Raw genomic sequence first — 25,571 nt, forward strand, 5'->3', positions numbered from 1 at the left:
TTTTTACTCCCCCCCCCCCAATCTTTTGCAATGTGGCATGGTATCATTTTATGACCTATTAGATGCCCTATTCTTTTATTCTGTAGTGTTGGGAGTTTGTTAAATAAACTGAGGTGATTACAGAGTTGTAAAACTGATACAAACACAACAACAACAAAAAAAACAGAAAATAACTTAAATTATATGTATATACAAAAACTGATTAAATGAGCAACATTTCCAGTTAAATCTGACAGCAAGTGAGCCATTGCCAGCACAATGTGTTCATCATCCATTAACTTTTTCAGACATCTCTGAAACTACTTGACCAACTGTAACCAAGCTTTGATTTTTTGGGGTGTGGCCACTTGGACTACTTATAATCCAAAAAAATAGTTCAAAATACATCAAATCTGCTGATACATTAGTTTAACAGAATTGAATAAGGAACACAATAAAATAGAAATAGTCAAAATAAAAACATTCTACATGGGTTTCACTAAAACACCTATTTTTACATTTTTTGGCCCCTTTTTTCTAAAACAGTAGGGGCTACAGACTTCAAATTAAATAGGAACCTTTCTTTAGTGGTTAGTAAAATCATATACAAATTTCATAACAATTGGTCAACCACAACTAAAGTTATTGCACGGAAAGCAAGACAACACAATTTTTTGCAGTCGTATAAAACCATAACAGACTAGAAGAAACTATTGAAATTGGTGAACCTTAAATATACCCTTTCTTTTTGTGGCATAATGATTACACACAAAATAAATTTTGTCTTTATTAGTCAACATAAGAAATTACATTCTACAAAATGCACTTAACAAAAGATAAAAAAAGATACAACAGTAACCTAATTGTACAGAAACTATTGGTTCAATGTAACTAAAGACTGAATTTTAAAATGCTTTGGTTTAAAATAAGGAAAAATTTAAAATGCAAAAAGAAACTGATTTATTCAAATATTTATCTTTTTCTTTGAAGTGCAATCTGTTCAATCAGGACAAGGATTTTGATAGTAGTCTACTTTAAAAATATTGATCAAGGGAGACTGAAGTGTTCAACAATTTATATACTTCAAAATAAATAATACATCACAGGATGATTGGCTTCACCTTGAAAAATATATTCCAGATGTAAAAAATTTGATTAAAAAAACAACATTCAGATATTGTTTTTTAATTAAGAAAATAAAATTAGATGGTGATCATCACTGAAAGTATATCTCTCAGATTATACCCAAGATATATTTTTTTGTATTTGGTCTGAGTAAAGAAGTTTTGAGTAGGTATTACAATGATTTATTTTCTTCGTGAACTGTATAGAAAATATACTTTTTACTTCACGTGTTTGATATTGGCCTTTTTAAGAAATAATATAATAAGCAAAATTAAACTATGCCCAAACACATGTACAGTGGAAGAATAAGAACTATGGTTCATTGAGTTCCAGTTTTAGTGATTTTTGTGGTTTGGGCAAAATATAAGTTGAAAACATAGATGCTATATTGCAACCACAATTTCAAAAACAAACTTACGAAAATTCAGCAAACCACGAAAACTGATACCCATGAAAAAAGAACCACCTTTGCAGTATAATTAAGCTGATGCATGGATGTCACTTTTTACAACATGAATATTTGGCACAAAATATCTCCATTTCAATATACCTTAATCACATATCTAACAAACACATTCCATGTGCAAATAAGTAAAAGAAGATATAATAACCCAAAACATGACTTTAACAAAAGTTACAATGATCATGTAAAATATCAGAAATATTTAAGATAACCCTACCATACTACATATCCAGGGTATAAGAAGTCAGAAACATAATTTCTTCCTAAAACGACAATTTTTTCAGTTGAAACACTTCCATAGCAGACCACAGAAATACCCAAGAATACCTCATAATATACACTTGAACCTCCAAATTCATTGAAATATGTTTTATTTAATGAAAGATAATGTTTTTATTCAGTTTTCATATCATTTGCATAAACAATCACTTGCCTTGTTAATCTCATTTGAATAAACTAATGTGAGATAAGTCTTCACAGTTGACTGATCACAAGGCTGGACACACTTTGTTCTTACACATTAAAAAGAGAATACATTATATAAGTACAATGTTTAAAATAACTAATATTATGCAAATGCATAAAAATAGTGAGAATACAGCCGTGGATCTGTTAATTTGAACGAACAATTGGGTGCTTTTAATTCGTCTGTCGCATTGAAAATCTGTCTGCCGTAACTCACCTGTTTTCAATATATAAATATTTTTAATTTCCATTAAAAAATATCACGTCTCAATAGAAAATATATTTTCTATAATTATCATGATTACTTTGTAATGTTTTGGGGTATTCTGGGATATTCTTGGGTATTTCTAATACATTCACTGTATTGTAAGGAAAAGTTAAGGCAAGTAAAACAGCTTGGCTGAATGGCCATTACTGGATGAAGTTTTTCATTAGCATTAAACTAGATAATTGAGAAGGAGCTTTAAACTCTCTATTATTCTATAGATATTTCTATGTCAGACAGAAAGTTGTCAATTGTCCAGTTAACTACCTACAGAAATGCACCAGGTAATTGTCCCAGTTTACTACCTAGAAAAATACACCAGGTAATTGTCCCAGTTAAGTACATAGAGAAATACACCAGGTTATTGTCCCATAGTCAATTATCCAGTTAACTACCTAGAGAAATGCACCAGGTAATTGTCCCAGTTTACTACCTAGAGAAATTCAGCATGTAATGGCCATTCTATGCAGAAAAGATCAACTCTATCCAATGAAATTAATCATTTTACTTAATATCTTCAGGAATTAATCATTACTTACCGGTAATTCTCTTTACTTTAAACTATTAATTTACAGAATCTGAGAAATGAACTAATTCAAGGCATCCAAAGTTTTACATTAAATCATGAGCAGTATAAAAAACAATTACAGGTTCATCTTTTTGAACACTTGTGTTCACTGTGATGCTGTCTGAGAGTGAAATTACCAAATTTATTTCACAATGTGAATTATCGAAATTGTTTATATGAAAACTGATTTATTCAATGGATCATAGTTTTCCTTTCCTTGCTTTGCCTACCCCGGAATTGACTTTTTATAAGCAACTCGGCGGGTGTTTCTAAAAAAACAGAGGACACTTACCCCTACCGGTTCACCTGGTCCATGGTCCTAGTTTTTAGTGGAGTCTGAGTTGCTCATTTGCTTTTGTTACTTTGTATGTATGATTTTAGTTACTTTATATTCTTTGCTGTGTGTCTGTTTTCCATGTCTGGTCTTTGTCCCCTGGATTACATTCTTTCGATTACCGCTATAACCTTGGTTCCCTTGATTACTCTTACACAGCTAACATTCAATAAATCACTGCTTTCTATATAATAATAAAAAATTACAACCAACAAAAATGCCTTATAAAACAGGACATACTGAAAAAGAAATGATTGCCTCTATTGAAAAGAATTAATGTTTATTTGTTGAAATCAAAATTGGTAATGCATTTAAATGTCATGTGTCAGATCATTAAGACATTTTCATTGGGCACACATTTAATACTAGTAAATAAGAAGATTGTGAATTTTTGATATTCTTTGACTTCCCTGTTGAACAAAAGTGGTACACATATTGCCACTTATATATTTTGATTGAAAGCATCTTGAGCAAAAATGATTCATCAATAATGCACAGCCACACCATATCTCACTCAAAAAAATATTGTTATATAATGAAACAACTTAAACAAGTATCAAAATATTGGTTTTCAATATAACGAGAATGGATATGGTGAATATGTCAAAGTGACTGGTTTAGTGTTAAAATAAGTACAAAACTAGCATTTTTTGTCAATTTGACAAACCCATCTTATTGTTGTTTTAGGTAAGTATGAGAGGAGAATTTTCATCCAAAATATATCTAACTTGAAAATTAAACTAGAAAAAAAATGGGCGCAGAGCTCACTAAAAGATGCCCATGCCCCCATCCTAGACACCATAAATTACTATTTAAACGGGAAGTAATGTCCCTGGAGTCTGAAATAAATCCTATGATATGGAATAGTCAATGCTTATATAAAGCTTCTATCAAGTAGATATTATAGAAGTTGCAGCAAAAAAACCTTTCAGAAATTTATTTTTATTTAAATTTAAAGGTCAAATATATACAAGGTTGCCAAACAAAAAGTTGATGTTGCTTGAGTCTCAAATGACATTCCACAATATGGCATACCTTTATAAAGCTTCTTTCAAAATATCAAGAAGCTGTGACAAAAAAGGTAGGGATGGATGAAGAGGCTGTGACAAGTAGATGCAGAGATAACAAAAAAAAGTAGGGATGGATAATGGACACTATGATCACTATATACTGCCTGCTTTCAAAGCATGAGGTATATTAAATTATCTATTGTACATAAAAATTACAACCTTTCCCTAATAAAATAAAGCTTATAATATAACAAAATTATTTTTGACTACCAGAATCATATTACTAAAATATGTCTTATTTCATGTAATAAACATAGATAGAAACACATACTAAGAGAGCTGACAGTACAAAATAAATATTCAATGATGTATTGAACACAGCTACAGTCAACACAGCAGTAATTAAAGTTGAACAAGAGATTATAAATAGTCTTGTTATATTGCTGGCATACTTCATCACAGATGACATTATTAAACCATTCAAAGCCTGAAAAAATCAAAATAGAAATAAAAATGATTTATTTATATTTTGAAAAAAAATCCAAAAAAAATGATAGTTTCTTTTCTCAGTGCAGTAGTGTACGAATGAAAATTATTGCAAAATATCAATGAAAAACTAGCAATAAACAGATTATCATGGATCTTCTGGACTTTGTTTTTTTTTTTGGTCACTTGAGCTGTAACAGCAAAAGCAAGAGATCAATAATCTCATGATAATCTACTTCTTTAAAAAGTATCTCATTCTATAATTAAATAAAGATTGTTCAGAGTTTTCAGCAGTAACCTTGTCTTTAGTATTCAGCTATATATAAGGTACATTAAATTTCTGTAAATAAAATTCCATGTGCACACTTTCATGTGGAATAAATATATTTTATCAAGCATTAAAACAAATCTAAAAGTGAGAAAAAAAACAAAAAAATCTAAAAAGCAAACTTACCGGTATTTACTGTTTTTGACAGTGGTAAAAAAGTTCTGCATTTGCTATATTTCTGTATGAAAATGAAACTACCTATTTTTTAATTGGTCTCTTATACGTTCAGAACTTACTTGTGATAAAATAATTAATACTGTGAGACTGGAATACCCTCTAAATAGTGAGAATCTATCCTCTGAAACATAAATGAGCACATTAAGGATGTCTTCTATGTGATTAATTCCAATAATAACAACAATGCCTAACCCAATATAAAAAAGATTGATAAATAAGAAGTAATGTTTCAGATTCAATTTAAAAACAAAAAGTTTTCTAAGTACTAAACAACCAATAACTGACATATTATGGTAACATTAAATATACAGTGAAACCTGTATAAATCTAACTTCTGTCTGACTATACATTTGATTCATTTAGACAGGTGTTCATTTCCCACTGGTAACCAAAATGCATTAAATCTGTATGTAAGTACTTCAAATGATATCTGGTTTAGACATGTTACTGGTGTATATGGGGTTCTGTTTAGAAGGTTTCTGGTTTTTTAGGGTATGGTTAAGAAGGTCTCTGGTTTATTTGTGGGAAGGTTTTGAAGGTTTTCTGGGTATGCTTTAAAAGGTTTCTTGTTTATTCAGGGTATGGTTTAAAAAGTTTCTGGTTTGTTTGGGGTATGGTGGTTTAGAAGGTCTCTGTTTTTTTTTTCAGGGTCTGGTTAAGAAGGTCTCTGGTTTGTTCAGGGTATGGTATTGAAGGTCCGCACAGTATGGTTAAAAAGGTTCCTTGTTTACTCAGGGTATGGTTAATCAAAGTACTGATAGCACTGGGGGTTTTAAATCTTGTGAAAACTATAGCATGGACAAAATTTAAAAGGTTACAAGATATAAAAAAACTATAATCATACATTTGCATTTCTCATATTATTTAGAACTGTTTTTCCTAATATGTATATACTAAATATCAATTAATTACCAAATCCTGAAGTAAAACTGTAATCTACAGTTAAACATTATCAAACTTATTTCACCTTTTTTTCGAATTTTTTAAACCTGTCCAAAAGTAAATTTGCAATCACATTCAAAAGTATTTCAACAGAGTATTATCATACACTGTAATTATACTGAAATGGAACTGATTTCAGCTTTAAAAAAATAATTTCCTTGATCAACATATTAAGACTTTTCAAAACTAGACACTTTTTATCATTTTGAATTTTCCAGCCAATTTTACTTGGTTAAAATCACTACTCTTCATTTCCTGTTTATTAATCATAAAATATTGAAGATAGGATGAAGATTTTGGCTGATAATTGTATTAAATGGAACATGCTTAGTATATTTACTAAGGTCATCATAAATGACAGCTATTCAAACTCAAACAAAAGGCAGTGTCCAATAGATCACACAGGTGAAATGTGGTAGTTAAGTATATACGGATATAATGTAGGGCAGATTTCTATCTAGAGAGCTATTTAAATGACTCACTAGCCTATATAAATTAGTATTGAAATTGGAACTGGACTATTTCAACTAGCTGCAATGCTTCTTGACACATTACTGCAAGGACTTCATTCCCTAAATACTAATTTATTACTAAACATCCAAAAAGGGGTACCTCAAATCTTCAGTTCACCTGAAGACTATATCTTAATTTTATTTACAGAAATAATAGCATATTATTGATATGAATAATTGCCAGAAACATATTTACAGCTTATAAAAGATGTATAGAATGATGTAAAAGGAATGACATTTGAACTATATTTTTGTGTAGTGCTCTAAAGAAGTGGGAAAGTTCCAGCCACGAACTTGCGACATAAGGTATTTTGATAAATTAAAAATCCAAAAAGGTTTCTTGTTTATTCAGTGTATGGTGGTTTTGAAGGTCTCTGGTTTATTCAGGGTATGGTTATGAAGGGTTCAGGTTTCTTCAGGGTATGGTTTAGACAGGTTCCTGGTCTACTAAGGGTATGCTAGTACGTTTCTGGTTTATTCAGGGTATGATTTATACAGATTTCTGATTTATTCTGGTTGTGGTCAAGAAGATTTCTGGTTTATTCAGTGTATGGTTTAGAAGGTTTCTTGTTCTTTCAGGGTATGGCTGTAGGTTTCTGGTTAATTCAGGGTATGGTTTAGAAGGTTTCTTGTTCTTTCAGGGCATGGCTGTAGGTTTCTGGTTTATTCAGGGTACGGTTTAGAAGGTTTCTTGTTCTTTCAGAGCATGGCTGTAGGTTTCTGGTTTATTCAGGGTATGGTTTAGAAGTTTTCAGGTTTATTCAAGATTTAGAAGTTCCTGGCTTTTTCATGATACCATTTAAAAGATTTCTCATTTATTCAGGGTATGAATTAGAAAGTTTCTTGTACATTCATTGTTCAGGGTATGGTTTTGAAGGTTTCTGGTTTATTTGGGGTATGGTGGTTAAGAAGGTTTTTAGTTTGTTCAGGGTATGGATTTGAAGGTTTTTTGTTTATTTGGGGTATGGTTAAGAAGGTTTTTTGTTATTTGGGGTATGGTGGTTAAGAAGATTTTTAGTTTGTTCAGGGTATGGATTTGAAGGTTTTTTGTTTATTTGGGGTATGGTTAAGGTTTTTAATTTGTTCAGGGTATGGATTTGAAGGTTTTTGGTTTATTTGGGGCATAGTTAAGAAGGTTTTTGGTTTGTTCAGGGTTTGGATTTGAAGGTTTTTTGTTTATTTGGGGTATGGTGGTTTAGAAGGTTTCTGGTTTGTTCAGGGTATGGATTTGAAGGTTTTTGGTTTATTTGGGGTATGGTGGTTTAGAAGGTTTCTGGTTTGTTCAGGGTATGGATTTGAAGGTTTTTTATTTATTTGGGGTACGGTTAAGAAGGTTTCTGGTTAGTTCAGGGTATGGATTTATAGGTTTTTGGTTTATTTGGGGTATGGTGGTTTAGAAGGTTGTTAGTTTGTTCAGGGTTTGGATTTGAAGGTTTTTGGTTTATTTGGGGTATGGTGGTTTAGAAGGTTGTTAGTTTGTTCAGGGTTTGGATTTGAAGGTTTTTGGTTTATTTGGGGTATGGTGGTTTAGAAGGTTTTTGGTTTATTTGGGGTATGGTTTAGAAGGTTTCTGGTTTGTTCAGGGTTTGGATTTGAGAGTTTTTGATTTATTTGGGGTATGGTTAAGAAGGTTTTTGGTTTATTTGGGGTATAGTTAAGAAGGTTTCTAGTTTGTTCAGGGTATGGTTAAGAAGGTTTTTGGTTTATTTGGGGTATGGTTAAGAAGGTTTTTGGTTTACTTGGGGTATGGTGGTTAAGAAGGTTTTTAATTTATTTATGGTATGGTTTACACATGTTTCAGGTTTATTCAGCAAATAGTTTAAGAGGTTTAATGTTTATTCAGGGTATAGTCTAGAACTTTTCTGGTTTATTCTGGGTATAGTTTAGAAGGTTTCTGGTTAATTTTTATGCTTTAGAAGGTGCTTGTTTTAGGTAAGCAAGGTTTTACTATACTACATACCTATGTCTGTACTGCTTGATTCGTTAATAGTCCATAACACTCCATTAACACACATTCCAAATGTATACAATAACATATTTTGTAAATGTAATGACATCTGGAATAGCAAAGAAATAGAGGAGTATATGACCTTATCCAGACAAAAAAATCTGAGTTGTTACAACATTACAATATCAAACTGACATCACAGGATATCATTTCTATGCAACTTTCAATAATTTTTACAAAATTTGAAAGTCAAGAGTGTGTTTTTTTATTTGTACTTGTTGGACACGTCCTACACCAAACTAAATATTTTGTCAAATATTGTCTTGATATAATAGACTTTCATAGCTGGGATATTTAATCTTTGAATCCAGGTGACTAATAACTTCTTTAAAGAAAATGATCTTTAAGGTGTTGCATAGAAAAACAGCAAAAAAGGTTTTGATGTCAAAGTAAGCACACCTTTTAGTCTTTTACTAAATATTATCCAATATCTGTACTGATTTAATCAAGTTTATATTCAGGGTCAAACTTGTTACAAACCAACCATGCCCCTTTACAAAAAAAAGACTTATGAAGTGTTTAGAGAAGCATTGCCAAAGACAGTATTTATTCAAAGTTAACAATAAAAGAAAGTGTTTTAATAAAGTCATTACATGGACAAATAACTCTTCACCCTTTACAGATATTGGTTTTACTGCAAATGTATTGGAAAGCTTGTAACATACAAATTTGTGTAATAAGCCATTAATGTCAGATTTATATAAATAAAATAAGAACACACTATACAGAAATGAATGATTTAATTTTGTCTAAGTTTATTACAATAAACAGCATTTTACACCTAAAATTAAACCCTAAACCAAACTGCACAACCATAACAATAGACAAAAATAGTGCATTAATGGAACATTAAAGGATACCCTGCCACGTAAATGTGAAAAAAGGGGGATGATGACATGTTCTAAAACTTCATTTTAGATTTTGCTGAAAATTTAACTTGGCACGTATTTTATAATACTCAACAGTGGTGCAAAGTTTAAAAATTCCTTGATTTGCTCTCAAGTTATCATCTGGAAACTGTTGGGGGAAAGACAGATGGATAAACTAACAGATGGACTGACATACAACTTTTCAGAGGGAATCACATGATATGTCGCTACTTCATGTGGCAAGGTATAAAAATTCCAAAAGTATCAAAAATCAATTAAGCAATATTACAGAAACCTACATAAATATATTTTTTAAATTCTACTCACTTTGACATGTCTTTTAAGTATATATTCAGAGTAGACTCCAGCAAACCCTGAGATAAAACAGTAGGAGATCATCATCACTAACCCTGTCAGTGTTATATGGATTTCTGTTACTGACTTGGATTTACTAGTGTAACCTCCATAGCTGAAAATGAAAGTAAATCAACTTTTGACAAAAGCAAATCAAGAATTTAAGGTTTAAGGGCACTTAATATCATAGTCATATATTTAAATAATAATGAGAGAGATCTGCAAATTTTCTAGGTATTATTTGTGAAATATCATCGTTCTATTACATATGAAATCCTTGAATTCATCCCTGCTTACTTTCAGAATTAAAATCTTAAAGAAAAAAAATAGGGTTAAACACTTTCAGTTTAGCAAATTTAGGTATTTGAACAGGGGGCATACTTGGCCAAAAGATCTCATAGGGGAAGGGAGGCATATTTTTGTGCATGAAGTAACTGAATATCATAACAGCTTATTCCAAGAACATAAAATTTGTTATACCTATCGAATAATCCTGCTAGTGTCAACAGTACTATGGAAAACCACTGAAGTTTGGATAATCGTCTAAAAAATTAATGTTATAAAATACAAATGTATAATACACAAAGTATTCCTCTTGCTATTTATCTCATTTTGAATCATTTCTTACACAATGGTAAAATTTACATACAAAAAAATACATCAATAATTAAGAAATATCTTCATTTGTTTCAGTTTGTTTCTTTTTTTTTTTTAAATACATAGAGACTTCTTATATCACTTGTCTCTCATTAACACAATATTGAAATCAATAACCCATAATAATACCTCACCTGCCAATTATAATTCTGTACAATACAGCTGTTGAACCTATCTTCATGTTACTCAAAACCTATCAAAATATATTTAAGTTCTGATTAATATCTTGATAATATGACAAGAAAAGACAAATAGTAGTTTATTAAAGTGTCACATACTGATCTTCAATAACATTGCAAAATATTGTTAATATAGATCAATAACCAGTCTGAATGGATTTATGTGACACTGTCTATACAAATAAAAGCTATAATAATACTGAAAGACACTTTCAGGGCCTAATCTAGAAGGAGATATGAGCAAAAATTTCTCCTTGTTTGTGCTCACCCCTCCCATTTGTCTTTGACAGGGAGAAGTTTTTATAATATACTACATAGACAAAAATGCCAATAGGGTCATTTTCAAACAGAATATACTCAAATTTCTCCTTGCCTTTGGTGTATAGATTAGGTCCTGACTTGATTTATACATCATTTGAGCATTTATAAAATCCTGTATATACATGTGTATGCCTTATCTATATAAAGCCACACATCAATTGGTCATAATTGCGACAAAATTCAGATAGACAGACGAACCAAATGATGAATGGACAAAGTGATTCCAATATACCGCCCACTCATTGAGAGGGGGTAACATCTATTAAGAATTTTGTTTCTTGTTTTATTTTCTAAGTTAATTATATGGGAAAAGTACAAAATTCTCTGATGAAGGAGTTTGTATGAGAAAAAAAAACAACATTGATATGTCACAGACCCATAATAATTTCTTGGCCTAAATTTTTCATTCTTGCAAATAAAAAGTATTCAAAATTCAATAATAAACTGGCAAGGAAAATTTCTTACAGTATTTGTAAAATTATATTACATTCAGCCTAGTATCAAATAAACACACTATGTCAGCATCTATCTAACAAAAAATGTATTTCATTCATAAAGTATTTCACAAAGACATTGATTCATCTTTGTACAAAATAAATTTTTCAGTATCTGATCTGACACCATGTTTACATTGTCTCTATTAGTTAATTTTCTATTTGTCTTTGTACTGGGGGTAAATTATGAGCCTATACAAAAAAACACTAAGAACATTTGGAACAGTCTAGTCTACAGTATAAAAAACAAGTATATCAGTCCATAGTTTAAAAAAAAAAACTTACCTTAAGCTTTATCACATTTTTCTGAAACATTAAATTGCCAATCAATGTAGAATTAGCTCACTTTTTACAAACTGAATTGTACCAACTTTTAGGAGTTTCAAATCACTTCACTTAATATCTTACATATACTAGTACAATGTACCTGATAAGAAGTTGGGTCCATATGAAGCTGCATATGTATAGCCATATTGTTGTTTATAGCATATAATACTGCAGGTACTGAAAATGGAAGCCATAGTCTTAATCTTGGAATGCTGGCAGGCTGACATGATGTTTGTTTTAAATATAGCACCAGTGATATTGTAAACTGAAAAGTACAAGAATAGTACACTGCTATCAATGTGTTACTGAAAATGAAAGGATGAATTGCTTTTAAACATTTGTTTCATTTAAAGAATTTGTACATATCAAAGTGGATGAAAAAGTATCACAATCGTTACTTATTAAAGAGTAATCAAGGGAACCAAGGTTATAGCGGCAATCAAAAGAATGTAATCCAGGGACAAAGACCAGACATGGAAAACAGACACACACAACAAAGAACATAAAGTAACTAAAATCATACATACAAAGTAACAAAATTAAATGAGTCAGCCCTAAAATTTCAATAAATACAGTTTGCATCACTATTAAAAGGACTGGTACCAAAAATGTATCAGTAAATATAAAGGAAAAGTTACATTGTAATCAACAGCAGCATAATGGAAAGTAAAGTACTCTCTCCGAGGAAATATAAATATTTCTGTTGGCAAAATATCACCAGTATGCATTTATATTTGTACATGAGAGTTGTACTTTTCCTTTTTTTATTGTTGCCTGACTATGCATTATGATTTTATTATTTATGGTTATTGCCCAACCAGTAACTATGCATAAAGTACTTTTTTTGTTGCCTAACAATGCAGTACATAGAACTTTGTTGTCGTTGTTGTTGTTGCCTAACTGTGTATCATGTAGTTGTTATTTCTGTTGTTGTTGCCTACCGGTGTATTATGTAGTTGTTATTTTTGTTGTTGTTGCCTAACTGTTTATTATGTAGTTGTTATTTCTGCTGTTGTTGCCTAGCTGTGTATTATGTAGTTGTTATTTTTGTTGTTGTTGCCTAACTGTGTATTATGTAGTTATTTTTTTCTGTTGTTGTTGCCAAGCTGTGTATTATGTAGTTTTTATTTCTGTTTTTGTTGTAGGTAGTGTTAAGGACTAGCAAATCAGCTGTGTTATAATAAAAGTCACCTTAGAAGTTTCTATCATCAGAGTAGATGATGTTGAATTGAATGGTATCTTTCCATCAACCTCTGTTAAATGTACCAGAATAGTATAACTTCCATATACCAAAGTCCTATAAGAAAATATCATATTGCTATCTTCTTGATTGATAAAATTGCTATTTTGATATGATGATTCAAAGAAATGTCTTTACTTGTAAGTAATGTTAATGGAACAGTAGCGTCTGAAAAAAAACCTTCATTAATAGATGCCTTAGAAGAATACTCAAGATTTTTTACCAAACTGCATCAGCAACCAGAATCACTGAAAAATTGTACATCAGCTGCCACCTCCAATATAGACAGAGAAGAGAAGGTGAACCTGTATCCGACACCAACGTAGGAAGAACCCAGGAAACATTACAATGGATTCCTCAGGAAAAGAGAAAAAGAGAACAACCAAGAACTTCTTGAAGATTCTTGTAGATTTCAATGTATCTTTAATTTTTGAGCTTTTAACAGCTTGATACCCCCAAAAGATCAAAACCATGAACAGATGGGTTAAGCTGCAAACTAGCTTGATACATCTCTGTATTTAGATTGTGATAAAATTTGTGTATTTCAATACAGCATAAGTTTCCAGCACTAAATGAATAAGGTGGAATTAAAAAAAAAAATGAAACTGGAAAACAATCTATTACCGGTATTTAAAAAAAAAAATTAGTACATTTAAATGATTGAACATAGATATTAGTATATCAGAGACCCAAATAATTCAAATTATGTTGAAATCAACCAAAGTTATAATATTGTCCCTTTGGACCTTGAAGTTGACCACTTTAAAAATAGGGTTTATAATTGAAAATCTACATAAATGACCAAAATGAAATAGTAACTACATAACAAGGTATTTAAGGCATTAAATTAACAGGTAAAACCACTTTATATTGTCCAAGAAATATGCAATTTATACAAAGTTTTATAGAATGTTTGTTTTGGACTCTTATTCTTAAACAGTTGGTACCAAAACCACCAGAGTCAACATTTGTGGTATTAGACCTTATGCTACAATTTAATATAGATCCATGAATTGACTTATACTCAAGTTATTGCCTGAAAACTAAATGTCTACCTATGGTGACACAACAATGATGTAACATAACAATATATGATGGCAAATTTATTTGTGGATGTACTAAGCAATCCAAAATGTGAGCAACCACTGCAATCACAAATGACATTTTTCAAAATAATAAAAACGTAGCAATGATATCTGAATTAACAGAAACTCACCCAGCAATTAGCATACAAGCCCATTGCACTGTATCTAAGAAGGCCGACTTAGGTTGTGTACAACTAGTTGGTAATAATTCCTGAAACAAAACAATTCACAAACATGTATACATTGTACTGTGTCATTTCTTTGGATTTCAGTTTTTGTGGATAGGTCATGCTTACTGGAAATATCATAAAATACAAACAAGGCAGTGTTTTATGTGAATTTTCATTTTTTATAAATTGACATTTCCAAGTTGTCTGCTGGACATGATACTTGATTCAGCCCTAATATCAATAGTATTTGATAATGTCATTAATGTGTCTTTGTGTCTTTATTTGATGTTTTAAATTATTTTGAAAATGTGTCATTGTTCTATTACTGTGGATTTTATTACTTTTGTTGTTGGAGCTTTTCAGAGCTAACTTGCAGGTTTGTTTACATTTATAGAAGACCTTTTGGTGATCTCTGTATTTACTATTTTTATAAAGGTTATATGATGTTGCATTTGCTGTGTTTCACCATAATCTGTTCCTTTTTCAATTGAGCTTTTAATCTTCCATGTGATGTAGGTACATGATGTACATGATATTTCCAAACTGGTTTCCATAAATAAATTCTAATAGAATATACAGCATGTTCACAAAAAATGTACATGTAAAAAATGGGCACCACAAGCTTGAATAAAAAGTCTCTATGAAACACCCCAAATATAACTAATACCAGTTTTCAATGTTGCCATTCTGTATTGTCTACTAATTGAATCATTGAATACTAACAAATCAGGTCATATATCAAAATCATTCATAGCAATAAAAGACAATCTATGTGTTGGGGAATAGGTTCAGAAGAATCTAAAATGCATGTATGTTTATCATTGACACAATCATTGACACAAACTCCAGTCTTGCTAGATATAAGAGTGAAAAGATGTTAAAGGAGTGGGAATTACAAAATAATAACAATTTAATTTAATAAGGAAACTTTTGGTCTCTTAAAATTTTTAATTATAATACCAACCTCATGATTGGGGCAAAATTTCATACTTCAATCTTAACAAATATGACTCATCTTTTCAAATGTTTACCTGTAAAAAATAACATGCTATTAACAAAATAATTTTTAACTGTGTTTTTTCACTTTTTATGAAGTATTTAGGCTTTATACAATTCTTTATTAATCTTTCAGATTGATGAAATTGCTTCAGCAGAGATATGAACTAACTACTACACTAATACTATTGGTAGTGGTCAAGATAACAATTGAATTTTCTCCAAGAACTAAAAATAAATGTGTTCTTGTCATGCTGTTATAAAAACTGAATATGGAATATATAACTTAATAATATACAGCACACAGGCCATTGCTGTGAACATCTTAGAATTTGAAATTATTACCAAGTTAATCATGTAAATAGAATATCCTCTAGAGTTCCTTCAAAAAATGATTAAATGAAATATTTCCCTTACTTTCTGCTAGAAATTACATGTATACTATAATCAATTATGTTATATATACCAGTGACCAGAGATTAGTTCCAATATTATATTTTTGCAATATGGAAACATCTTTAAAAGACACTTAACTTAGTAGACTAAAGTGAATTTACCCTGAATAGCCCTTGATTTACAGAAGAGCACTATAGGTTTCAGTTACACATAGATTAAAACTAGAAATACTGCTGGCAAGCTCACAAAGAGAATACATGTACCCAAATTAAAGTGGACTTCTATCATGTTAAACACTTAAGCTGTATAATAACCCCATGCATGAATTATATCTTTTCTTAAATGACACAAAGACTATTTCTGCATCTAAAGACCCCAGGGTTGTACATATACCACCAGGTGATATGTCATTTGACTTTTGCAGTACGTCATATTAGAGCTGATAATTTACACCATGTATATGTATACAACTAATTTGTATCTGATAATTTAGTTACAGAACATACATGTTGGATTCCAATGTTTTTTAGTTGGATACCCAGATGTATGAATTTAAAGCATTACACTAAACAGCTAAAACAAAGTCTTGTTTCTACATCTACCTCTAAAGGAATTATGAGACAATTTCTTGATAGACTACTCCAGTGTCCATGTCAACAGAACAATAAAGGTCATAAACTGATCAAAATAAAGAGCATTAAAGAACATTATTTTGAACATGAAACTGGAGAAAAAAGAATGAAAATGAAATGTTTTCTGTATCATGTTTTTGATAATTTAACAGGAGAGCATGATTTGACTCACAATATAATACTCCGCCACCAAGGACTGAACCCTAGACTGCTCCGTGACAATCCAGTGACAAACCAATTCAGATAAAGAATTAATCCTTTAGCCAAGTCAATTAACTGGCTATTTAAATATCACTACCTACAGCAACGCACCTAGGCCACCCTGCCACATTTCCCCCACCTTAAGAGTCTTTGTACCACAAACAACTCTAACACTAGCTCATTAGCTAACAAACACTGAGGAATTCTCACTACCTACTACAATGCACCTAGGCCGCCCTACCACAATAACTCTAATTTATAATTGACCAATTCAGCTTATGCAGCACCCCATGTGCTTCTCTCTTCAAAAGCCCAGTGCAGGTCCGGGTGTTAAAAGAATAGGCCTGCAGCAGCGCTAAGCTTGTCGTAAAAGGTGACTAAATAGTGCTCAGAACCCTAGCCAGGGGCTAGGGCACTCTGCCCACAGAGCAACTGGGATGTGTGCCCCAGGTGGTAGAATGGGGTACCCCTGGCGTGTTACATGCTGGGGTTGTCAGGCTATAATACGGAAAACCTGATCACAAACCATAGTGGTGCACCGTGTTGGGAAAGATGCCTCGTTCCTCGCATGTTAAAGAACCCTACTGTGGTATTCTCCTGGAGTAGGAACCATAGGGCTCCGCCACAGGAGGCTAAATTGCCCGACCCTATCCATCCTCTCCCTATTTCCAGTGGCAATCAAAATTTGTCGACCCCATTGTCCTTGTGTCCCATCCCTTTTTCATTTCATCATCATTTCATGTTCATTTTATCATCAATTTCATGTTCATCGTCTGAATATAGCTGAAATATTGCTGCTCGGACGTTAAACCCCAACAAACAAACAAACAAATCTCTCTTCAAAAGAAGCATCATTAGTCCTATTACTTAAAGACTTTAACCCCTTGCCCTTGGCTCTCCGGAGCGGTTTTCTGATTTGGCAAAAATCATAAAACAGCTCCGGACACTGAATCACAAAAGGAATTAGGTTGCCAAGTTGCGCTAAACAGATCTAATCAGAAAATCACTTTGGATACTGAAACCCAAGGAGTTACAGTCTTCACCAAGATGTTTTTATCAGTTGAGCCCAGTGTTTTCATTTTTATTGCCATATTGGCTTTTTCGAATTATGTTTTAATAAACAATATTTAAAAAATAAGTTATAAGTAAGATTCTCCTAAAATACTTCTTATTAATTTGATAACAGACTGATCTATACTTTATAAACTTACCATTGGCTCTGTGAACTGCTGGTTCGCTGTAATTAAAATCCGGAAAGGACAGTCTAACCGAGTTTGATTTTCACTTACAACAACTTTTACACTTCCTTTTCCGCTAAAACATCCAAAATGGTCAGTGCTCGTTCTCAATAACTTAACATCTACTGTCATCCCATTTCTTTCTTTACTCCATGGGTTCTTTTATTTCGTATTAATCAAAAAGACTCATTAATGGTTATGAAAAAACTTTATTACAATCTGAAAAATATTTTTTTATGTTATTACTTTTGAATGAAAGACGTCCTGACGAACCACTGTTATAGAGTCCGAGACTCAGGCTAGAGCTTAACACTTAAGTAATGATTGAAGGTACCAACAAAATCTTATTTCTCTTTAAAGCGAGAGTGTTAGACTTTTAAATCCATCCGCATTCTCACCTATAAAACTAACTTTCAATTTCAAATGAAAATTATCGTTTACTTACCTCAATTTTCGTCGAAACTATGTTACTTGTAACTGTTAGTGTGGAGGAGTGTTGAATTGTACTTGTAAGCACTATAACCAGTACTAAGTAGGTAGACATGCTGTTCACATTTAAAGCAGCAGTATTTTCGTATTGAGGTTCTGTCTGTCACTTCAATTTTTTTGTAGGCCCGTGTCAGGACCAAAACTGTCAAGAAGGCAGCTAGGGTTATCATTGAGAAGTATTACACCAAGCTGACCCTTGATTTCCATACAAACAAAAGAGTATGCGAGGAAATTGCTATTCTGCCTAGCAAAAAATTGAGAAATAAAGTAGCTGGGTAAGTAGAGGTATTCAGTTGAACTCCAACAGTGATTCAAAAGCTGCCACTTCAAGGCATTTGTCTTAAATGTAGTATTATCTTGTTTTCATTAACACAAGTTGGGGCTTATATTGTAAGGAAAAGAACTAGGGTCCAAGTGGGTCCTGAGAAAAAAAATAAAATAGTTGCCTGCTGACTATTCTTTGATGTTTTGGGTTTTTTTTTCAGTTTTTTTTTATCATATTTTTAATTTTTTTTAATAGATTCGTTACACATTTAATGAAGAGAATCCAGAGAGGACCTGTAAGAGGTATCTCAATCAAGCTGCAGGAAGAGGAGAGAGAGAGAAGGGACAACTACGTTCCTGAGGTATGTGGTAAATTGAAACAAGAACCATTTCAGCAAAGGAACATTTTAAACAACTGCAATAATATTGCAATGGTATCAGGGTTTGACATTCACCATTTTTGGCAGGTAGCTCAGAGAGAGTAGAAGAAAATATCACTACCTCTAAATGAGATTGACTAGCCCTCATAGTGCACTTGGCATGATCGTGCTGGCGGCATGCCCCCTGAAACTCTTGAGAATAAGGAAGCACAATTCTGTATTCTGTGTGTTTCTGAGAGTGATTAGTCTGTGAAATTTAGCATGTTTTTAAGGAAACCAAGGCAAAAATTTCACAACTGCTTATTCTCCTTCTGAGGCCTCGTTAGGGTTGGACTTCGGTTATATCTTTTCCCATAGAAATTCTTGACTTTCTGATTTATCAAGAGCCATTAAACTATCAAGCCTAAAATTTGAGCAACCCCTAATGAAGATACCTGTGGTTTCATACTTCTCACATGGAGTACAAAGTTACTGTTATTGTTTTCATCATTTTTTTTTTTTTTTTTTTTTTTTTTTGTGGAGGTTCTTTTCCTAGGAACCAATACATTTTGTGGAAGAACCTATGTTTACTTACTGTACATCACTTTGACCTTGTTGATTTATAAAGATATAAGTTCCCAGTGTATATTTGTCATCTATATAGCGTTTATATTATCAAGTACTTTACGTCTGGTTTAGGCTTTCCCTTGCATCTGACTTGCACCTTACCTGGTACCAGCATGATACTGAGACATAAAATAAATCATTCTTTTCATAAATGAATTAAACCTAGGAGGAGAAGGGACTTAAATTTCTACTAGCCTGGTGTGGCTACTATAAGCATTTCACTGGCCCTCATGTTTTGCTAGCTTCAGACTAGTGTTAGCCTTGAACCCTGGGTATGGCATTTTCACACTGTTTCGTACCATATATAGATTTTTAGATTGGTTTTGTCAAGTTATGGCCCTTAGGCCTAACTCTTTAGGAAAGAGACTTAAATTGGGGCCAAACATTCTTCTATCGTCTATACTATAATTTACTATTAAAGTGCATAATGGATTGTTTTGAAAATCTACAACATTGTTCATTACCACAGAAGTAAGGTTTGAAATGATTTTAGGTGTTAAAACCTGAACCATTCAAGAATTAACCAGACCCATCGAAACCTGCCGGACCGTCGGACCTGTCCGGTAAAATTGTCCCGGGTCCGGTAAATACACGTTGCTTGCCGGCCTGGGTGTCCGATGTTTTTTTCTTACGTTAAAGAAGATTTTCTCAAAACTGAAGTGGTTTTTGTGAATAATAAAACTAGAATGTTTTAATAATTACGTGAATTAGTCTACAGTCTAGCGAGATAGTCAATCAATTTGATTGTAAACAATAATATGTAACTTCCGGTTCATTCGCTACACGTCATTTCGTCCTTTGATATATCGTCCCTTCCGTTGTCTCGCTACTCGTTTACATGTGAAACATGCGGTCATTATATTGTCAAAATAATAATGAAAAAAATAATAAAGTATATTTCTTTTACATCGAAATTGATAAAGATTAATAATTGAACATCTGATAAAACAAATTTTCATTTGAAATTTTGTTGGGTCGAACTTATTTATGGGTCGAATTTCAATTAGACAGGAAGACTGATTTCCGATAAATTGTTCAGATTTTTTTCGGTCAGACAAATTGTCGTTCGGTCAGACAAGTCATCACCTTGTGTCTGACCGAATGTCAGATGTGCTTAAAAAAATTTCGATGGGTCTGTTAACGGTCAAAAAGAGCCTAAAGACCGGTGTTTCTGGTTTCTAGTGTGTATATCTTGTAGCCAGTGTAATTGTAGCATAAAATTCCATCCCACTAATGGATTGTAGAGATTAATTTTTTTGTTTTATGTTCTAATCATACTGATAAAGGAGCCATTAATAATCATTTTAATAAACTGTTTAAATTGTTTATCTCTTGTATCTCCTTGAAATAGTTTTTTTTTTATTTCAATTAGTTTGAATGTACATGTAGTGTCTGTGCCTGTTCAACTGTACTCCATTGTCATATCAAGCTGCACTATGAGAAGCATTTTGTTTTGTGTTTGTTTTAATTCTTATCTTACCATTATTTAACACTAAAAAATAAATTTGGGAAAGACTATTTGTCAAACCCACTACAATATTGAATCAAAATGAGTCAACATATCCTTCCCCCTCCTCAGAACAGAAAAGAATAGGAGTCGTGATGAGCACTGTAGTGTTGAGTGATCCATTTATGACTAAATTTGAGGGTCATTGGCATTCAGGATCATGACTCCAGAGTGATCCCTATAAAACCAGTTCTATCTAGACAATGAAAAAGAGTAATCAAGGGAACCAAGGTTATAGCGGTAATCAAAAGAATGTAATCCAGGGACAAAGACCAGACATGGAAAACAGACATACACAACAAAGAACATAAAGTAACTAAAATCATACATACAAAGTAACAAAAGTAAATGAGCAACTCGGACTCCACTAAAAACTGGGAGTATGGACCAGGTGCACTGGTAGGTAAGCGTCCTCTGCTTTTCTAGAAACACCCGCCGAGTTGCTCATAAAAAGTCAAGTCTGGGGTTTACAAACGAGGAAAGGAAAACTGTGACCCGTTGAATAGATCAGTTTTCATGGTGTTGATGGATACACCATAACGATCCACAAGTTCATGATGACGACCATAAAACTTCTGTAGCGATGACTTCAATCTTGTAGCAACATAACCCTGTTCCAGAAGCCTATTTGTTAAGAGTTCGCGCGCGATACAAAAAGTCTGCGTAGTTTCGGCAAGCTCTGGCATAATGTATGAGTTGTGATATGAACACTCCATACGCAGGAGCCAAAGGGATGTTGCCACAGATAAAAGGAAAGTTGACAATTCTGAATGAAAAGTCATCACGTTTGTCGTAAAGTTTGGTCAATAGTTTTCCTTTACCATCGATTTCTAAGTGTAGGTCAAGATATGAGGCTGGCTTCACAGTGTCTGTAGTATCCTTTATCTCAAGTTCTTTTGAGTAGGTGCGATGTATCAAATCCCAGAAATTAGGATTGTTTAAAAGATAATACGTCATCTATATAGTGGAAACTGAGATTGAAGGATCTAGCCAAACGATATTCTTTCTTTCTGATCAGATCAGCTATAAAGTCAGCCTCATAAGAGTAAAGGAATAGGTCAGCAAGTAAAGGAGCACAGTTTGTTCCCATTTTGTTCAAAAAGAGGAGAAAAACATCCATTGATTAAGTTCTCAAGTTGTTGTGACAATTTTACAAAATGCAGTATGACATTGTACCAGATCTCTGTCGTCTATGAGTTACTTGTAATACCCGAATAGGGGATAGGGAATTGGTATGAATAAGGCACTCATCCTTGATAAACAAATTGTTACTTCAGTTATAAAAGTAACATTGTTCTGTTTTAAATAATTAAATCAATTATGTTACAGCAACTATATATGGGGGTGTTGACAATGAATGGGGATAGTGCAAAGTTTACCTCCACAGAACAGCTGTATTTGAGAACATATTCCTATTGTGTTGCTGAATCGAAATTTTGTTTTATAGATCTCCTACATTGACCAGAATGACATTATTGAGGTGGACCCAGACACCAAGGAAATGTTGAAAGCTCTGGTAAGTCGGGCCAGGAATTGGTGAAAGGTGCCTAACCTGTTGTATGTTAACATGATTCATCTGCAAATAAAAAATTTACAACTCCGTACACAGCGAAAATGTTTAGTGGAAGAAGGAGCAGTGACACTATACATTACTATATATAAATATTTTAATTTTAAGAAAAGAACACAATATCAATTAGAGATACCATAACTTGATTTAAAGTTTGTTTTCAAGTTACTTGCGTGCTTCATATGAACAGTTAAAACCATTTCATCAATGTCAAGAAGGCAATTGAAAGCTACATTGTTTTTGAACTACTAAAAAAATTCTTGACAGAATCTTCTGGAGAAAAGCATTGAGACTACTTTATTTTGTCCATTGATATCTAAATCATAAACTATAATGGCATATTAAAGTTGATGTTTATTATTTTAGGACTTTGGTAACCTGCAGGGACTTCAAGTGACCCAGCCAGTATCATCTGTTCAGAGATTTGGTGGGGCAGGAAGATCTACATAAATAAATATGAACAGTCGTTACGTGTCAGTGTTTTTGTTTTGAAAGGTCATGTCCTACATTGTCAAGATTTTAATATGTTGCTCACTGTTTCCCAACATGTGTTATGGTACCCTTTAATAGTTTTTATACACCCGTCAATTTTGATAGGGTGTATTATAGTATACCGTTGTTCATCCATCATCAACACTTTGTACAATTACTCCAAAGCACTTCAAGCCCTTCTTGGAGTTATGGTTCTTGAAAGTGTCATTTTTTATGTTTTTATCTATTGTTTAAAAATAAACAGATTGATGAATGTTTATTTTTAAAATGTTCTGTATTTCAGTATCTATTTTTGGTGCAAATTTTAGAAAAATCTATTCACCCTTCTTAGAGTTCAATTTCCTGAATGTGTCATTTTTAGCTCACCTGGCACTAGGCCAGGTGAGCTATTGCCATCACTTGGCATCTGTCTTTGTCATTAACAATTTCAGCAAACTTCTTTTCCTCTGAAACTACAGAATAGATTTGCATGAAATTTATAACGACTGTTCCTTAGAGTATCCTGCACAAAATGACATTTTGGATTTTTAATCGATTAAAAAACATGGCTGCTGTTACTAAGAATAGAACAGAAAGCAGATTTTTGCATATATCTCCAAACCCATTAGGTTTAGCCAAATTCTGACATGGGTAAAAGTATTGAACATGATAAGATCTATCTGGTCAAGTTTTTGTGAAAATCTGTTGACCTATGTTGGAGTTATTGCCTTTTTCGGACATTTTTTGCTGTTTTTGATGTTCTTGCTTTCAAAAATCTTCTCAGAAACTACTGTACAGAATTCAGTGAAAGTTGTATTGTTTTTTAGGGAATTTTTAACAAAATGACCTTTTGGATTTATGATCAGTTAAAAAACATGGCCACCTTTACTAAAAATAGAACGTAGGGGTTGTACAGTAGTTTTTAGCTCACCTGGCGAAAGGCTATGTGAGCTATTGCCATCACTTGGAGTCCGTCGTCATCCGTTGACAATTTTTCAGAAATCTCTGAAACTACTGCGAGGAATTATATGAAACTTTGCACAGATGTTCCTAAAGGTATCTTGCAGAGAAATTGTGTTTAGATTTTTGACTCATCAAAAAACATAGCTGCAATTACTAAAAATAGAACATAAGGGGTCAGACTAGTTTTTGGCATATATCTACAAAAGCGTTAGGTTAAGCCTATTCTAAAATAGGTAAAAGTGTTCAGCGTGATGAGGTCTATCTGTGATCAAATTTTCATTATAGTATGCTTGGCCAATTTGGAGTTATTGCCCTCCAACATTTTTTTGCTATTTTTATTGTTATTTCTTTCAAAAATCTTCTCCTCTGACCCCACTTGACCAATTGAAATCAAACTTTGTATGAATGTTTTTTTGAGGTATCTTGCCAAAAATTTATGTTTAGATTTTTGATCCGTCAAAAAACATGGCCGCCTTCACCAAAAATAGAACATAGGGGTCAGACTAGTTTTTCGCATATATCTCCAAAACCGTCAGGTTAAGCTCTGTAAAATTGTTCAGCATGACGAGATCCATCTGGTCAAATTTTCATTTTAATCTGTCTAGCCATTTAGGAGTAATTGCCCTTTTTTTACCTTTAATTGCTATTTTTAATGTTTTTTCTTACAAAAATCTCCTCTGACCCTACTTGACCAATTGGAATCAAACTTAGTATGAATGTTTCTTGGGGTATCTTGCACAAAAGTTAGGTTTAGACTTTTGATCCATCAAAAAAACATGGCTGCAGTTACTAAAAATAAAACAGGTCAGACTAGTTTTTCGCATATATCTCCAGAACTGCTAGGTTAAGCCTAATTCTGACATGGATAAAAGTTTTCAGTATGATAAGATCTATCTGTGGTCAAATTTCATTTTTATCTGTTCAGCCTTCTATTAATCTACCAAAGTCTTCTAGGGTCAAAATTATTAGTAAACTTGTTAAATTTATTGCAATTGAAAGACAAAATTCAACCTGGTGAGTGATTCAGGCTCCTGGGAGCCTCTTGGTTAGCATTTATCTCCAAAACCGTTAGATTTGGCCAATATATTTCAATCGCTGAAATATCCTTATTATAAGGCCTACAAAAGTCTCCAGGGATCAAAGTTGTCATACAACTCCATATAAGAGTTAATGCCCTTAAAAGGCAAAAAATTGGTTTTTTTTTGTTGTTTTCAGTCAATATCTTGAAAATTATGATAGAATGAAACTTTCATTGATGAAATGATCCTCATGATGTCCTATCAAAGTCTTCATGGAGTAGAAATTGTCGGACAATATCTTGCTAGAGTTACTGCCCTCGAAAAACAAAACATTAACTAGCTGAGCGATTCAGGCTCCTGGGAGCCTCTTGTTGGTATTTTTATAAGTTTTTGCTTATTTTCTAGAAAATAAAAAGATCGATGATTAATGTAAACTGTTCAATATTTCAATATTTATTTTTGGTGCAAAGTTCAGGAAAAA

General features: G+C 32.5%; 2 protein-coding genes across 2 annotated transcripts; one reads left to right on the plus strand and one right to left on the minus strand.

The window, feature by feature from the left end:
• Positions 1–753: 753 nt before the first annotated feature.
• Positions 754–17,846, minus strand: LOC148622481 (putative UDP-sugar transporter protein SLC35A4). Its single transcript, XM_088572471.1, has 11 exons — positions 17,795–17,846; positions 15,323–15,389; positions 14,320–14,399; positions 13,055–13,160; positions 11,964–12,128; positions 10,677–10,735; positions 10,366–10,428; positions 9,859–10,000; positions 8,615–8,711; positions 5,260–5,321; positions 754–4,696 (listed from the first exon to the last, which is right to left on the minus strand). The coding sequence occupies exons 2-11, from the start codon at positions 15,344–15,346 to the stop codon at positions 4,505–4,507; spliced, it is 990 nt and encodes a 329-aa protein (XP_088428597.1). The 5' UTR covers positions 15,347–15,389; positions 17,795–17,846; the 3' UTR covers positions 754–4,504.
• Positions 17,847–17,851: 5 nt separating this feature from the next.
• LOC148622482 (small ribosomal subunit protein eS17-like) lies at positions 17,852–23,103 on the plus strand. Its single transcript, XM_088572473.1, has 5 exons — positions 17,852–17,914; positions 18,434–18,585; positions 18,831–18,936; positions 22,515–22,583; positions 23,004–23,103. Exons 1-5 carry the CDS (start codon positions 17,912–17,914, stop codon positions 23,085–23,087), a joined length of 414 nt encoding a protein of 137 aa, XP_088428599.1. The 5' UTR covers positions 17,852–17,911; the 3' UTR covers positions 23,088–23,103.
• Positions 23,104–25,571: the final 2,468 nt, after the last annotated feature.

The sequence above is a fragment of the Perna viridis genome, chromosome 3, assembly GCF_037379345.1.
Source record: "Perna viridis isolate PV_CMFRI_1.1 ecotype Kerala chromosome 3, ASM3737934v1, whole genome shotgun sequence".
Lineage (NCBI taxonomy): Eukaryota > Metazoa > Mollusca > Bivalvia > Mytilida > Mytilidae > Perna > Perna viridis.